General features: G+C 47.4%; 1 protein-coding gene across 4 annotated transcripts; it reads right to left on the minus strand.

Moving 5' to 3' along the window:
- Window positions 1–10,583: 10,583 nt before the first annotated feature.
- Window positions 10,584–13,365, minus strand: DNAJC28 (DnaJ heat shock protein family (Hsp40) member C28). Of its 4 annotated transcripts, none has more exons than XM_040980760.1 (2): window positions 13,303–13,365; window positions 10,584–12,776 (listed from the first exon to the last, which is right to left on the minus strand). In XM_040980760.1, exon 2 carries the CDS (start codon window positions 12,736–12,738, stop codon window positions 11,593–11,595), a length of 1,146 nt encoding a protein of 381 aa, XP_040836694.1. In that variant the 5' UTR covers window positions 12,739–12,776; window positions 13,303–13,365; the 3' UTR covers window positions 10,584–11,592. The 4 variants fall into 4 exon arrangements, with proteins under 4 accessions (XP_040836694.1, XP_040836695.1, XP_040836693.1 ...); XM_040980761.1 differs by lacking the exon at window positions 13,303–13,365 and adding an exon at window positions 13,043–13,262; XM_040980759.1 differs by lacking the exon at window positions 13,303–13,365 and adding an exon at window positions 12,870–13,016.
- Window positions 13,366–17,683: the final 4,318 nt, after the last annotated feature.

The raw sequence follows: 17,683 nt of genomic DNA on the forward strand, positions 1-17,683 counted from the left end.
TACACCGGGAGCGGGCCAGCCGGCGGCGCGGCCAGGACGCCGGGGGCGGGGCTAGGGCGCCATGAGCACCGCGGGAACCAATCACAGTGCAGCAAGTAGCCGGCGGGGGCGGAGCAGGGCACTGGGGGCGGGGCAGACTGTTGGGAGACGCTGGCACTGACCAATCGGTGTGCGGGAAGCTCCTGACGGAGGGGCTGGGCGTGGCCCGAGGGCCGCGGCCGGTGGCGTTTCCAGACCGGGCGCCTCAGGTGTAACTTAGCTTCTTACCTGTCCTGTGGACTGCACCTCCAGAACTCCTGAGCCACCTGTGCGCCCGCTACCCGACACCCAGAGGACGGAGTCTCCTTGGCCCAAGGGCTAGCTGCCCGGACGTTCAAGGCCCTGAGAGGTGGCGTTTCCCAGTCTCCGCCCCTTCAGAAACAGGGCTCATCCCGGGCTAGCCGAGGTGGCCAGTGCAATGAGCCAGACCTCTGATCTGTCCCCGCCCGTCCACCCCAAACTGGTGTCTCCTTTAAACGTGCCCCTCTTGAATTTTTTTTTAAATGGCATATATTTTTATTGGAAAGGCAGAGTGGCAGAGAGAGGGAGAGATCTTCCATCTGCTGGTTCACTCCCCAAATACCCACAAGGACATGTGCGAGAAGTCAGCCAGGAGCTTTGTACAGGTCTCCCAGGTGGGTGCAGGGTCCCCAGGCTTTGGGTCATCCTCCACTGCTTACCCAGGCCACAAGCAGGGAGCTGGGTGACAAGCGGAACAGCTGGACACGAGCCAGCATCATTTAGGAGGCCAGTGCTATGCCATGGCACCAGCCCCCTACAGGACATTAAATGCCACTTAACTGTGTGGCGGAATCATGCTGGGTAAATGCAGGCATCCAAAGACATTTTAAGGGTCAGTGTACTAGTGCAGTGGATGCAGGCTGCGACTTATATCACTTACCAATCCCAGCTGTGGCAAGCATCTGGGGAATGAAGCAGTGGATGGAGAATTCTCTCTGCAATTCAGCCTTTCAAGTGTACTAAGTATATATTTTTAAAACTATTTTAACTGAGATTAAGTGAAATAAGACATTCTATGTTGTGGAAATTACAAAATGTTATCCTGGATGGTATTACTGCTATAAATCTTATACATGCATGTGCTAGGATTTAGGTGTTTGATAAGTATTTGCTGGACAACTGCCTTCTGAAATGGGCCATCCTGTAAGAACCGTGTATGGGATGGATGCTGTAGCATAATGGCATAGCACTTGCTGTGCTAGCATCCCCAATGAGCTTTGGAGTTCTGGCTGCTCCGTATCCAGTCCCATTCCCTGTTAATGTACCTGGGAAAGCACAAAAGATGGTGTGAATCCTGGGGCCCCTGCACCCACATGGGAGATCCAGAAATGGCTCCTGGCTTCTGGCATTGGCTTAGCCCAGCCCTAGAGCCGCTGTGGACATTTGGAGAGTGAATCAGCAGATGGAGGATCTCCGTCTCTGTCTCTGGAATCCCATATGGACATGGTTTCTGTCCCAGCTGCTTCACTTCCCATCCAACTCCCTGCCTGTGGCTTGAGAAAGCAGTCAAGGATAGCCCAAAACCTAGGGACCCTGCACCCGCATGGGCGACACCTGACTCCTAGCTTCAGCTCAGCTCAGCTCACCTCTGACTGCTACAGTCACTTGGGGAATGAACCAACAGATGGAAGAACCTTCTCTCTGTCTCTCCTCCTCTCTATATATTTGACTTTCCAATAAAATAAATAAATCTTAAAAAAGAATCTTGGAGGTACCATTTCTGCTTTCCTCCTGTTGGCAAAAACCTAGTCCAGTAAAATGCAAAGGAGGCTAAAAAAAAGGTAATTTCAGTGTTGCAGACAGAAGCAGCACTGGCTGTTGGGAGACAACTTTAAGTTTTTACCATAATTTTAAATCTCATACATTCATATTTTATGATTTCTCCAGGATTGTTGAACATCTCAGTTGCAGAAGAAAACATTTACCTTTATAGATGACAAAATATATATTACTGTTCATCTGCTGTGCAGTTTTTTTTGAGTTTTTTTTCAAGTTTAGTGATTTTTCTTGTTTATTTTTTGTTGTTTTCTTTTTGTGTTGTGTTTTGTTTTTTGTTGGGTTTTTTTGTTTTGTTTTGTTTTTGTTTTTTCTTAGGTTTAATGATCTTCAAGTCAGATTACACAGAGAGAGGGTAAAGACAAGACAGCAAAGGATCTTCTAGCTGCTGGTTCACAGCCCAGATGGTCTTGGTGAGCAGCCCGGGCCAGGTAGAAGCTGGAAGCCAGGAGCTTCATCGCAGAGACCCACACAGGTAGCAGTGGCCCAAGTACTTGGACTGTCTTCTATTGATTTTTCACTGACCCTTAGCAGGAAGCTGAATCAGAAGTAGAGCAAGGGGCCCAGTGTGGTAGCCTAAAACCTCCTCACCATGCATGCGCCAGGATCCCAAGTGTGCACCGGTTCCAATCCCATCAGCCCCACTTCCCATCCAGCTTCCTACCTGTGACCTGGGAAAGCAGTTGAGGATGACCCAAAGCCTTGGGATCCTGCACCCACATAAGAGACCTGGAAGAAGCGCCAGGCTTTGGATCAGCTCAGCTCCAGCCTTGTGGCCACTTGGGAAATGAATTGACAGATGGAAGATCTTTCTGTCTCTTCTCTCTGTAAATATGCCTTTCCAATAAAAAAGAGAATATATCTTGGAAAAAAAAATTCTCCAGGTTAGATCTGGATCGACCGACTGCAGTGTGTCACCTTGACCCCTCTGAGGCAGTGGCAGGCATTTGGAAAGGAAATTAGGAAATTAGGAAACGGGGGATATTGCTCTCTGTCCTCCACTCCCCTCCCTTTGAAATCAATAGAAAATTAGAAAAACAGAAAATTCTAAAATTTTCTAAAATAGGTGAATGAAAGACCTACTTCACCTAAAAGTGGACAGATGGAATCTAGCCAGGTACAAACCCCCTGTGAGAAGGCGGGAAAGCAGGCTGTGTTTCCCACTAATTTCCCATGGGATCTGGTTTGTTCTTTCTCAGGACAGCTTCACCAACTCCATCTGACGGAGTAGAATTCACTTCATGGTTTTGAAGAGTACAAGTTAAATATGTACCTCAGGAACTTGCTGCAGGATGAGAGCACGTTGTGTAAACATGGACTTCCCAAAAGTGTGTCTCTCTTCCTCTGTGGGCTGATGGGGTTGTATAACAGAAAGACTCCCGGAAGTACCTCTCAAGCAGCTTACGAGAGCTGCTGGGTTCTCATAGGGGATCCCGACCCAAGCCCCAACTGCCGCTGGTCTGCAATGGATTCCTTCATGAAAGGACGAATTCTCAGTGTCCACTTACCCGGAGGAAAGATCCAGTGCAGAGATGGGAAACAAGAAAGCAATTTGGAAAGTAATTTGACTTTGGCCAAACATGAAGCATTCTTTTCTGCCATGTAGGCAGCGAGAAGAGCATATGCACCTTGATCTTGAACTTTCAGTAGGTTTCTTTCAGTAACAAGTGACAGAAGAAAACAGTTACCATGGTGACTTAACTAGAGATGATCCCAGGACCAGAAGAGCAGAGATGTACTGGGTATCACAGTCACTGTGCCTATGTGCTTTCCAAAATACATACATTGAAATCCTGCATCCCACGATGGTGATGCTCGCAAGTGAGGTCTTTAAAAGATAGCTGTGTCATGAGGATGATGACTTCATGAATAGGAATAACACCCTCATTGGAGACATCCAGGGCAGGCAGTGGGTGCAGCAATTACGACATTATGTGAGGTGACATAGGAGGCTAAGTCTCCACCTACAGTGCCAGTATTTCAGGTAGGTGCCAGTTCAAGTCCCCACTGTTCCACTTCAATCAAGCTCCCTGATGATAGCCTGGGAAAGCAGCAAAGCACGGTCCAGGTGCTCAGACCGCTGCACCTATGTGGGAGACCTGGAAGAAGCTGTTGGCTCTCAACTTCTAACCAACCCAGCCTCAGTGGATGGAAGATTGTATGCGTGTGTGTGTCTGTAAAATCTACTTTTCCAATAAAAGTAAACATGGGGGAGGGCATTGCTTCGGACATCCAAATGTCATACAGGAGTGCCTGAGTTTCAATCTCATCTCTGTTCCCAGTCCCAGCTTCCTGCTAATGCACAGCCTAGGCACAGCAAGAGATGGCTCAAGGAGGGAGCTTCCTGCTACCCACATGGCAGCCATGGTTGTCTGAGGCAAGGAGGGAAGAAACCAGAAGATGGAGACCTTTCTCTGCCTCTCTGTAAAACACGTATTTTAAAGATGAAAACGAGGTCACTGAGAGACCCTCGTCCTCGCACTACGTGAGATCGTTGTAAAGACGGCCATTTGTGAAAGAGGAAGTGGGCTCTGGCCGGATGCCGAATCTCCTAGCACCTTGAACGTGAACTTCTCAGCTTTCAGAAGTGTGAGAAAATTATTTTTGTTGTGACATAAGACTTTAAAATGACTCCAAATGCTTAGCTAGTTTGCTACAGGATGCTTGAGGTCCAAAATCTCAATATTTTTTTCCTTTATTTTGGGTGTTTTAAGAATGGATCTCCCTTCTCTGATTCCTTCCCATCCCACCCAGAGGCCAGCATTGGTCTACAATCCCCTCACCTCTGTAACAAATATGTAAACATAAATAAATGCAATTAAACACACACAAAGAGTGGATCTTATCAGCTCCCACATGTGAGGATTTGCAATGAACGCCACTTTCTCGGGCGCATTGGCTCACACCTTATCAGGCTTGGCCACTTGTAAGTTGCCAACCCCAGCTACTGGTCTTGAAAACATATTAACACTCAAAAATCTAACCAACCGTTTGACCATCTAGGCCATGGCAGGCGCCTCTACCCACTGCTCCTCCAAAGACTAAGAGGCCGTGCTGTCTCAGGGCAACATCCCGTGCGCCTGGAAACGTGGTTGCTTCATCCACCCCAGCACTGTTGCCCTTGACCCTTGAGCAATGGCCCTTGTTGCCAGAGTCTCTGCTGTAATTGGTACAGCTTTTCCCAAAATACTTTGCTCAAAGGTATACCTTGGAACTTAATTCAACTTTACATTCTACCAAGACTTGCCTTCATCTGAATGAAGCAGTTAGATCTGAATAATTCTAAAACTCACTCACTGGCTAATGTATCCTATTTCTCAGATGTGTCCCGTAACAGCTTGCTTCATATTATTCCTCCCCCTTTCAGCATTTAGAACTTGAGAAAATGCAATAAGGAGTGGCCATTTGGCCTAACAGTTAAGACACATGCATCACACATTACACCCCACTGGGTTTGGTTCCTGGGTTCGATTCCCAGCTCTGCCTCCTGCCTCCAGCTTCCTGCTATTGCAAATGCTGGGAGGCAACAGTGAGGGCCCAGAAACTGTGGACTGAGTTCCTGCATCCTGGCTTCAGCCTGACTCCGGCCCAGGCTATTGTAGGCATCTGTGGAGTGAATAAGCAAATGAAATCATTCAGATAGATAGATGACAGAGACAGAGATGTCTGCTCCTCTAGCAGGTAAACTTTAATCAACAAACCTTATGATTGATGAAATCACATTTTGATGGTTTCTTGATTGACCTGATACAATTGTTTATTTTTATTTGAAAGACATATTTACAGAGAGGAGAGATAAAGAAAGATTTTCCATTCTCTGGTTCATTCCCCAAATGTCTGCAACAGCCAGAACTGAAATGACGCAAAGCCAGCAGGGAATCCAGAGCTTCTTCCATGTCTCCCACACAGGTAGAGGGTCCCAAGGATTTAGGCCATTCTCTGCTGCTTTCTCAGGTCACAAGCAGGGAGTTGGATGGGAAGTGGGGCAGCTGGGACACAAACCAGTGCCCATATGGGATATTGGCACCTGAAGGTAGGAAATTAGCCGGTTGAACCATAGTGCCAGCTCCCGTAATTGTTTGTAGTCTCCCCAGCTGATGGTATTTTGTAATGGCAACACAAATGTTCTAGGAAGTAGGCGTCAAATCTCAATGAGCCAAATACTCACTGATGTCATGTCACTTCTTTTTTTTTTTTTAAGATTTATTTTTATTATTTTTTTATTGGAAAGGCGGATGTACAGAGAGGAGAGACAGAGAGGAAGATCTTCCGTCCGATGATTCACTCCCCAAATGAGTGCAACAGGCCGATACTATGCCGATCTGAAGCCAGGAGCCTCTTCCGGGTCTCCCATGTGGGTGCAGGGTCCCAAAGCTTTGGGCTGTCCTCGACTGCCTTCCCAGGCCACAGGCAGGGAGCTGGAAGGGAAGCGGGGCTGCCGGGATTAGAACCAGCGCCCATATGGGATCCCGGGCGTGCAAGGCGAGGACCTTTAACCACTTGCGCCACTGCGCTGGGCCCCGTCATGTCACTTCTTATCAACTGTCAGCAGAACTTCTTCCTAAGGACTTAGGCCACTGCCAGCCACATAGGAAACCCAGATGGAGTTCTGGGATCCTGGCTCCAGCCTGTCCCACACATAACTGTTGTGGCCATTTGGAGAAGGATTCAATAGATGGAATCTCCCTTTTCTCTTTGGCATTCTACCTTTCAAATGAATAAACAAAGTTTCAAAATAAAAGAAGTTGATATGAAAGTGCCTGTGTCACATACTTGTTATGGAGATTCTATCACTTAATGCAAATAAAGTGGTCCAAAAATGGAAACTGATCTTCCCTTCTCACCAGCCCAGCCAGCTCAGTCGATAGAGCAGTGCCCTCCGTGGACCTCCTGCCTGGTGGCTCCCCGATAGGCCGTATCTCATTCCTGACCCATGTTAACTTCAGCTTACATTTTGCCCTCTCCATACCTTGTGGTCTTTGTTTGCATAACCTTGTGTTGCTATTTACTTCATTGCTACACTGCTATCTATTTCATTGGGTCAGTACTGGTGAGTTCTAACTTCAAGAAGAGCAAATAACATGTAGGCCTAACAAATCGTGGATAGCTGTATTTGATGATGTGGAAATTGCTGGAAGATATATTAATAGGCAAGTAAAGAATATATAGAAAGAGTGTCTTGAATACATGTAAGGGCCTGGCGCCATAGCCTAGGGACTAAAGTCCTCACCTTGCATGCACCGGGATCCCACATGGGCACCAGTTCATGTCCCGGTGGCCCTGCTTCCTGTCTAGCTCCCTGCTTGTGGCCTGGGAAAGCAGTAGAGGACGGCCCAAGGCCTTTTGCAGCCATTTGGGCAGTGAATCAGTACAGGAAAGATCTTCCTCTCTGTCTCTCCTCCTCTCTGTATATCTGACTTTCCAATAAAAATGAATACATCATAAAAAAAAAAAAAAAGGACTGTGTGGGGCAGAAGCGGGAGGGCGGGGGGAAAGTGTGAGGAACACTGTGGTATCAGGAAACTGGCTGAGGGCAATGTCCCCGTCCCCAGAATCTGTAGATGCTGCTGCTGCACGATGTGACAGACAGAAACTAAGGCTGCAAATGAAACCAAGCTTGCTGCTCCGCTGACCTGAAGCAGCCAATGTCAGGTCGTCTTGGAATGCCTGATGTGACCACAAAAGATCTTTGAAAGCGGTGATGCCAGCTTACGTTTGCTGGCTTGGAAGATGGAGGAAATAGCCACAAGCCAAGGGTACAGGTGGCCTTTGGAAGCTGGAAGACACAAAGCAAAGGAAGGCTTCTCCCCAGAGCTTCAAAAGAAAGCCAGGCCCATGTGTACCTGAGTGCCAGCCCAGTGAGACACTCGGCAGGATGTCTGCCCCAGCAGCCCTGAAATCCTAGATGGGCACTGTGGCAAGGTGATTGGTACAATTGTTGGGATGCTTCTTGGGCCACTCACATCCCTTATCAAAAAGCCTGGGTTCGAGTCCTGCTTCTGCTCCCAATCCATCTTCCCATTAACACACTTGGGAATGCAGCAAATGATGGCTCGTGGCCAGGGTCCACTGATGTCCTCCAACTGCAAACTACCATGGATCCAGACAAGAGAATGGCATATGCTCACTGGGAATGCCAATAAATACAAACCAAAGGAATGAAATAGTCCAAGGGAAAGGCAGAGCTTTCAGGAACATGCAAATCAGCAGGAGTCACCCCTGGGAGCTACTGCAATGATCCCAAGGACGGCTGAGGCCAGCCATGGGCATGGAGGCACCTGGTAGCAGAGAATGTCAGGAATGGATAGTGGTGAGTGCAGAGGCAAGGTTAGAGGGGCTCTGGCCCTGGCAGGGCTGTATCTAAGAGCAAGCCTTCCTTGTGGAGACACGGCGGGGAAGAAACGCAGACGAACACAGCTGTTCCCTCCAGGGACTTGTGCACTCGTCCCAAGGTGCCAGCAAAGCTAGCAGGGCCCAGATTCAGGCCAACAAGCAATGACAACAACTTGGCTAATAGTTAAGCAGCCCACACACTGCTCATCAGAGTATCTGGGTTCAGCTCCTGACTCCAGCCTCCTGCTGCTGACGCAGACCCTGGGAAACGGCTCTTGTCTGGCAACCCCAGTCAGGTCCCAGCCTTTGTGGGTCATCAGAGTGAGGCAGCTCACACACTCTCCCTCTCAAATACATTTTGTTTTATTTTTTAAAAAGATTTATTTTATTTTCATTGGAAAGTCAGATATACAGAGAGGAAAGACAGAGAGGAAGATCTTCCATCCTATCATTCACTCCTCAAGTAGCTGTGCTAATTCCAAGCCAGGAACCCAGAGCCTCTTCCAGGTCTCCCATGTGGACGCAGGGTTCTGAGGCGTTGGGCCGTCCTCCACTGCTTTCCCAAACCACAAGCAGGGAGCTGGATGGGAAGCAGGGCTTTAGGAATTAGCACTGGCGCCCATATGGGATCCTGGTGCATTCAAAGCGAGGACTTTAGCCGCTAGGCTACTGCACAGGGCCCTCAAATACATGTTAAAAAGAACAGGAGGGTGGAGCTGTGGTGCAGTGAGTTAAGCTAATCCTTTGCAATGGTGGCATCCCATATCAGAGTGCTAGCTCAAGTCCCAGCTTCCATGCTAATAAGCCAAATTCCTGCTAATGCACCCAAGAAGCCAGCAGAAGGTGGCCCAAATATGTAGTCCCATGCTACCCACGTTGGAGGCCAAGATGGAGTTATGGACTTATGATTTGGGCCTGTCCCAACACTGCCTCTCCATCTCTGTGCAAATCTGCCTTTCTGATAAAAATAAATGTGTGTATATATATATATTATATGTATATATATTATATATTATATTTATATATATTATGTATATATATATATAAATAAAAGGAAAAAGATCAACACTGCAATTAGAAGTGACCAATTTTAATTTAACAAGGTGGTACATTGGCCAAACTCCTTTTTCTGGCATGAAACTTAGTTACATAATCAAATCTGTTTTTATATAATTTCTTAACTAAAACAATGTTGGTTACAGCTTTGAAACTGTTGGGAAGCTTTTTAGGTGTGTGGCACAGTGAGATAAACCATCCCCTGGGACTCCCAGCTCCCTGTTGATGCATCTGGGAAGCACCAGAAGAGGATCTGAGTCCCTGCCCACCCACATGGGATACAGATGGAGTTCCACGCTCCTGCCTATAGCCCAGCTGAGCTCGAGCTTTTACGGCCATTGGGGACTGAGCCAGCAAATGGAAAATTCCTCTCCCCCGTCCCCATCACTGTACCTTTTAAATAAATATTTTATTTTTAATTTTTATGTATTTATTTTATTTGAAAGACACATTTTACACAGAAAGAGAAATAGAGAGGTTTTCCATCTACTGGTTCATACTCAAAAGGGCCACAATGATTAGAGCTGAGCCAATCCAAAGCCAGGAGCCAGGAGCCAGGAGGAGCTTTTTCTAGCGCTCCCGCATGGACACAGGTGCTCAAGAATCACGCTCTGCAGCTTTCCCAGGCCATCATCAGGGAGCTGGATGGGAAGTGGAGCAGCTAGGACATGAACTGGCACTCACATGGGATTAGCCTGTTGTATCACTGCCAGCCAACATTAACAAACATCTTTTAAGTCCTTTTAATGTACTTAGGAGGGCAGCCAAAAATATTATTACTGCTATCATTGTACTAATAGTTATACAACGAGACATTGAAAAATCATTAAATTTTATTAAATTATAGACAATATTTACAAACATAAAGTGCATCGTGCTGAAATTAACAATTTGGAGAAGTCCGTTGGTGATCTCACCTCTCCCATTGTCCAATACTGAAATTCATCCCATCTGGATTGATGTTGCTGCAATGCGGCCTTTTACAGCCAACTTCTATTTTTTTATGAAATTCACATAATACAACCTTTTAAAAATGTGTTGGAACTATGACTATTACAAAGCTGTATTTCATAGTACCACATTTTTTTTTTTACCTTAAGCCTATCCTTATAGAAAACTGACAATTCATGAAATAATTATGCCAATTAATGCCCCCTTACCTCAGCAGAAAGGCTTACCATCCCCACACTTCCAAACCTCAACTTGACCCCACGGATCCAGATTAGAGGAAGAACAATTCCTCTGCTTTTGACCCAAATTCAGATCTGAACATCAGATGTTCTGCCAAGTGGACGTGGCACAGCAATTTCCGGCATGGCAATTCCTTGTTCCTTGCCAAAACATGTAAATGCCCAAAATTCAGATGTCTTCCTTTTGTTTATTAAAGACTGCCTAAGACAGGAAATTGAGCCCCTAAGACACGAACTTAGGGTTTACATATTGCCAAAAAGCTGGGGTGACTGATTCAAGACACAAGATTTAAGTAGATTTACGGAAAGCTAACATGACAATCTCAGGCGGCAAAGAAAGCTAGAGGTGAACTCTCACACCTGTGCTGACCCAAGGACTTCAAACACATCTGAAAGGTCGCAAAATGCACTGAAACTTTTAAAAAGTGGACACGAGAGTATTATTTCTAGAACTGCCACATCAACTAGTTGGCCAATTCCTGAGGTTGATGGATTGTGAAGGCAGACAGGAAAAAGCACAATGTATACTCATTTCTTTATTCTGCACCCAGAAAAGACTTTCGAAAAGGGAAGAATGCAGTAATTCTATCAGGCTGATTTTCTGATCTTAACATTTTGATTCACAGGAAGGATGTCCCACAAGCCTTAGAAGCAGCTTCTAGCTTTAACAATTGCAGCAGTACAACTTTCACAAACTTGTCATAGTAAAATATTAATAATAATTTGTAAGTTTAATTGGTTAAATTTCATTGTACTTAGTTTTTTGATTTCTCATAATCCATGTATAGGTGTATCATTAAGTACCTGTGTTTCAAAATGACAAATGATAATTGTGTTTAAGTGATTAGAACTTCAACTACACCCAGACTTCCGGAATATCCTCTCTGAATCCCAGCGCAGGCTCACTACACCTGATGACTGACATCCAAACTCTGAAACGATTTAAGCTGCTTTCGTACAAGTTCTCCTTCTTGCTTGCTATTGCTGGAGCAAAGCTGGGTGAAAATCCCTTTACTTTCTTACAGCTTTCATACATACACCTCACCAGGGATGTAACTAGTTTTGGGAAAACTTACAAAGGCACCCAGTTCTCAAATTCTCACGTTACAGCAACAGATTTTAGCATCCCTAGTGAAAATTACGTCGGGCAATCCTGGGCCAGTGGACATCTGATTGGTCATATTTTAATCAATTTGCACAGATTCACCCACTTAAACACACCTGTCCTGACTGTAGCTGTTTTCTCTCTCTCTCCCTCACTGCTGGGATCCGAGTGTGCTTCTGCGACTTCTTCCGCTTTCATTTGGGTCTCATATATTTTCTGGGCCCTGGCAATTTCTTTGTGTGCATCAAAATGGACTTTTTGCCTGGACAGGATGGGAACAATTAAATTAAAATCATTAATTCGCTTGTTTAACTTCCTGATGTTTTCTTGAAACTGCTCGCAGACTTGGCTCCACTGCTGGCACTCAGCGGCTGTCATGGGGTTCCCCAGCTTTTTCCTAGAATTTAAAATGGCCTCTCGGAGTTGCTCGATGGTATCCTTGATTTCCTTTTGCATTAGAATCCACTCTGGTTGGTAACCATTGTCGATTAAGATTCTGTTCAGGTTGTGGGTCATGGGGTCAAGATAGGAACAGCCAGAGAACTTCTTGAGGGGTTTCCCTTTCCCACTGAGATTGTCAAAGTCCCCCCTGGCCATGGATTCCTGAATGAGGTCCTCCACTAGACGCTCGATGGCCTGAGTTATCTTTTGTTCTCTGCTGTGTTTTACATCCCTAACGGTGACACTGTCAGCAAAGTACTGCCTGTGCAGCTTCTGTTTCTGATACTCCATCACCTGCTCGCTTGCCCTGTCTGCCCTAAACTGCCTGTACTGTTTTTCTCGTTGACTGGGAGTCCCAAAACCAACGCCTTCAAAACTTAAGTAATGCCGGTGCTGGGGCGTCTTATATTTGAATTTGTCTTCTTCTTCTTCCTCTGCTTCTTCAACTTTATGCCTCCTGGCATTGCTTTGTTCCATGGCGTGGGAAAGCACTTTCCTGTAAGCTTCTTCGATCTTTATAAACGCTGCAGCATCAGCGGTCTTAGAGCCGCTGTCTGGATGGTACTGCTTGGCAAGCTTGCGAAAGGACTCCCTTACATCATCCGCAGAGCATCCTTCGTCCAAATTCAGCAGCCTGTAATATTCACTGAGCTTCTTTTTGGACCTGTGGGTCAACATCCTTCTCCCTTGAAGGACACCAAGATGCGGAAGTGTCCTAACTCGAGTAGGAATTACCGAAGCATTGAGCAGATGGGATCTTAAGAGCTGAGCCATCATCACGTGTCACAGTACCCAGAGTTCTCCCCAGCAACGAGCTGGAAGAGAACAGCAAAGAACAGGCTGAGTAACAACTCCTGTCTTATTTTCAGCAACAAGGGGGAAAAGCTAGGATGTCAAATCACACATACAAAAAGGTCAGTGCTTGTTACGGCTGCTGCCAAAATCCTTGGAGCTGTGTCTCACTGATGTTAAACCGAGAAATGGAACCGGCGAGGGTTTGCATGAACATATTGTGATGTAATCTAGGTTCTACGGCTCATAAACCACAGATTTTCATAGCTGGAAAGTTCGTAGAACTCACCCAAGCCGATCTTCGTACTTTAGGAGGAAAATGTAGGACGCAAATTTTAACACCTTAACCAAGTCACATGATAAGAATGGCTAGCATGAAGGCATAAAAAAAAAAATGTTTACATATAAACGCTACAGCCGTTCCCTTGGCACTCGCAGGTTCTGACCTGGGATCAGGGGCTTTCGGATTTGACCGGGACGGCAGCGCTGCACCTGCGGCGGACCCTGCGGAGCCGGCCAGTCCACCCGCACGCGCCCCGCCCCACTCACCTTCACCCACTAGGGGCTGGGGGCCCTGCGGCGCCCGTCCAAACTGCGCCCGCGCGCATGCGCACGCTGCCCGCTCCAGGGACCCGCCCCTCTGCGCTCTGGGCTCGACCATCTGCCGTCTTAGGGACGGGGGGGCGCCAAGAGGTGCAAAAGGCAAACGTCGTACCTGACCGAGACAGGTGACTGACTTCTCCAGAATTACAGAGAATTTATTTTCACACATCAGAGGGACACCGACAGGACACATCGGGAGACACCGATCTGTCCTGGGAGACCCCCCAGCTCCGCCCCCGCCAGCACCCCTCACCCCGAACGGAGGTGGTCCGGCCGAATGGGATTGTAGGAAATGTAGTTCGCAGGGAGGACGGCGCGCTGGGGGCTCCGCGCGGCGCTGCCGAGGGGGAGGTGGGTCGTGGAGTGTGGCGATTGTGGGCTAGCGTGTTGGACCCTTGGAGGCCCGTCTTGTCTGGGCAGGGAAGAACAGCCCTTCGGGGGTCGGCGACGGGGTCACCTGCGCAGGCGGGAGAGCAGCGTGGTTCGGGCTCCCGGCTGCGGAGCGGATATCCCAGCCTGAGGGACGCGGGGTGTCGTGAAGTCACCGGGCACTCGGTGGGCAGCTCGCAGGGCCGCGCGTGCGGAGCGGGTGTGGACGGGCCGGAGGACGGGACCCAAACAGCGCTGCCCGGCCCTCCCGCAGCCCCCGGCCTGGAGGGAAAGTGTTAAAGAAGAAAGGAAGCAAAGTGCTTTAGGTTTTTTTCCGGAACTGAGTTGAAAGTCCTGTTTGTTCCACCTGCTGTGAGCCATAGACAACATACTTGTCTGTAACAGGAAGCATAAATAGTAAATGCGTATTTCACACCTCCTGGCTTCCAGTGCTGGGCCTGCTCTTTTGATCTTCACGACAGCCCCAGGAGGGCCAGACAGTTCTTTTCCCAGGTACTTACTTGGTGCAATAATAGTGTCCTCCAACCCACTGATTTGGGGCGGGAATTTAAACCCCTTGGCACAGTGCCTGTGAGAAGCATGCTGTGCCTCTTGCCAGCTGTGTAGGCCCACAGACACAGGCTTCAGTTCTCAAGAGCGCTTCAGTAATAAGCAGTCAGCATTAAAACAAAACAAAAACTTCCCGGCCTGGAAGCTTAGCGGATAAAGTCCTTGCGTTAAACACACTGGGATTCTATGTAGGCGCTAGTTCTAATCCCGGCAGCCCCGCTTCCCTTCCAGCTCCCTGCTTGTGGCCTGGGAAAGCAGTCAAGGATGGCCCAAAGCCTTGGGACCCTGCATCGACCGGTGTGGGAGACCCGGAAGAGCTCCTGGCTCCTGGCTTCCCGATCAGCAAGTACCTGCCGTTGTGGTCACTTGGGGAGTGAATCATCGGACGGAAAATGTTTCTCTCTGTCTCTCCTCTCTGTATATTTGCTTTTCCAATAAAAATAAATATTTTAGGGCCTGACGGCGTGGCCTAGTGGTTAAGGGTCTCGCCTTGAATGCACCGGGATCCCATATGGTTGCCGGTTCTAATCCCGGCAGCTCCACTTCCTCTCTATCTCTCCTCCTCTCTCACTTTGTAATAAAAATCTGACTATATAAAATATAAATAATAAAACAATAAAATATCTGACTTTGTAATAAAAAATAACAAAAAATCTTTTAAAATAAATAAATACATTAAAAAAATTATATAGCTGGGCAGCGGCTGGTGTTGCTCACCAGCTAGGGTGCGCTGTTTACCATTCTTCCTGTCCATAAATATCTTTTTTTTTTAGAGGTGGAAATGGCTTTTATTGAGATGGTTGTTAGTGTGGGCCCCTGCATGCACATGGAACCCAGAGGGAGCTCGGGGCTCCTGGCTCCAGCCTAGACAAGCCCTGGCGTTGGGGTTCAAAGAATTCGAGTGATACTCCAAGGCAATGAAATGGTTTTAATTTCCAGTCCTGGAGCAACCTCTTGCCATGAACAAGAAGTGCATTCAACAAAATAAATGGGGTTTTTTATAGCAGTCATCAATGAGGAAATCAATAGCTGCATGATACTGGGTAAATACATAATAGGAGTTATTTAAAATATATAATGATATTGCGTAAATACATAATGAGCAGGTGAAAATTTACAATGTTTAGGATTCTGATCCAGTTACTTCAAGAAAGATTTATAATGTGGGCCCGGTGTGGTAGCCTAGTGCTTAAAATCCTCATCTTGAATGTGCCAGGATCCCATAAGGGTACCAGTTCATATCCTGGCAACCCTGCTTCCCATCCAGCTCCCTGCCTGTGGCCTGGGAATGTAGTCAAGGACAGCCCAGGGCTTTGGGATCCTGTACCTGTGGGGGAGACCCTGAAGAAGCACCTGGCTGCTGGCTTCGGATCGGCTCAGCTCTGACTGTTGCAGCCACTTGGGGAGTGAACCATGGGAAGGACGGTCTTCCTCTCTGTCTCTCCTCTCTGTATATCTGCCTCACCAATAAAAATAAGTAAATCCTAAAAAAAAAAAATGATTTACAATGAAAAACCTCAGGATTCCCATCCTGTCGCTTCAGGGTAGACAGAGCACAGCACGCCTGGAAGGTGACTGCTTGCCTGGAGCTCTGAAAGCTGCACCATTGTACCTGTCTCCTGCCTGCCTGCTCGTGTTTCAGAGCGCAGGTGCGTGAGGACAGGATGCAGGTGTTTCTTAGGAATCCCAGAGTTCCTGGAATCTCTCACCTGACAGTTAACCCTATCACCCTGGCAGCTACAGCTGTTAGGAGAGTGACCCAACAGATGGAAAATTCTGTTTCAATTCTCTTTATTAGTGCCTTAAAAATAGATTTGTTATTTTTATTGCCACGGCCGACTAACAGAATGAGAGACAAAAAGATCTCCCATCCGCTGCTTCATTCTCTGAATGCCCCACAGTGGCTGAAGCCAGGAGCTTTTCTCTGGGTCTCCCACTTGGGTACAGGGGCGCAAGGACTTGGGCTGTCCTCTGCTGCTTTCCCAGGCCACAAGCAGGGAGCTGGACGGGAAGTGGAGCAGAGCAGACGTGAGAGGCCGGTGCTTGTAGGCAAAGGATTAACCTGTTGAGCCATCCTGCCAGCCCCCATAACTCCCTTTCAAAAACAAAAGTGAAAGGCAGAAAAGAATCAAGTCTCACCATACAGGGTCCTGGGTAGAGTTCTTTCCTCAAAACAAGGACTTTATATATATATATATCACCACAGTGCTGTTAAATGCAACCAGCTAGATCCAGTGTTAACAGTGTTGCGTCCTAATTATAATAACAGTCCTGACATCCTTTACAGCAACATGGGCTACTAGTCAAAGTTCAAGGAAATAGAATCTAAAAGATAAACTTATAGTGGCAAAAAAAAAAAAAAATGAACTCTCCAATTTGTTTTCATTGTGTTTGAGACTACGAGATTACAAGTGCTGACCTGATCACTGCATCAAATGCTTCTCCTTGGGCTGGCCTCGGGCACAGTGGGTAGAGCTGCCACCTGCAACACTGGCATCTGGTTCAAGTCCCAGCTACTTCACTTCTGATCCAGCTCCTTGCTAAGGCACCTGGGACAGCAGTGGGTGCATGACCCAAGTCCTTAGGCCCCTGCACCCTTGTGGGGGACCCAGAGGATTCTTCTGTCACTGGCAATGACCTGGGCCATCCCTGCTAGCTGCAGGTATTTGGGAAGTGAGCCAGTGGATGCAAAACATCTCTCTCCCTTCATTCTTTCTTTTTTTTTTTTTTGTAAGATTTATTTATTTTTTATTTACTCTGAATTGGAAAGTTAAATGAATATACAGAGAGAAGAGGCAGAGAGGAAGATCTCCATCCACTGATTCACTCCCCAAGCAGCTGCAGTGGTTGGAACTGCACCGATTCAAAGCCAGGAGCCAGGAGCTTCTTTCCAGGTCTCCCACATGGGTGCAGGGTCCTCGACTGCTTTCCCAGGCGCCAGGCAGGGAGCTGCATGGGAAGTGGAACAGCCGGGACATGAACCAGAGCCCCTTTGAGATGCTGGCTTAATGTGCTAGGGCACCGTGCCAGTCCTCGAACTTCCTCTACCTCCGCTCAGTTAGAAAGCAGTTGGGGTCCCGGCACAGCGCGATGGCGCAGTGGTTAAGGTCTTCGCCTTGCATGCCCGGGATCCCATATGGGCGCCGGTTCTAATCCCGGCAGCCCCGCTTCCCTTCCAGCTCCCTGCCTGCTGCCTGTGGCCCAGGAAAGCAGTTGCGCTCACTTGGGGAGTGAATCATCAGACGGAAGATCTTCCTCTCTGTATATCCGCCTTTCCAATAGAAAAATAATAACAATAAATCTTTTTTAAAAAAAGAAAGCAGTTGGCTTTCCACGTGTCAGGCTAACGGGCTCAGATTTTATTTGAAGTATGTAAACACTTTGACTA

The sequence above is a fragment of the Ochotona curzoniae genome, unplaced genomic scaffold (genome assembly GCF_017591425.1).
Source record: "Ochotona curzoniae isolate NIBS_2020 unplaced genomic scaffold, NIBS_Ocur_1.0 contig_3498, whole genome shotgun sequence".
NCBI classification, from domain to species: domain Eukaryota; kingdom Metazoa; phylum Chordata; class Mammalia; order Lagomorpha; family Ochotonidae; genus Ochotona; species Ochotona curzoniae.

Bases quoted from the DNA above. Each gene is read 5' to 3' on its own strand.
- DNAJC28 (XM_040980760.1), bottom strand. From the start codon at position 12,738: ATGATGGCTCAGCTCTTAAGATCCCATCTGCTCAATGCTTCGGTAATT.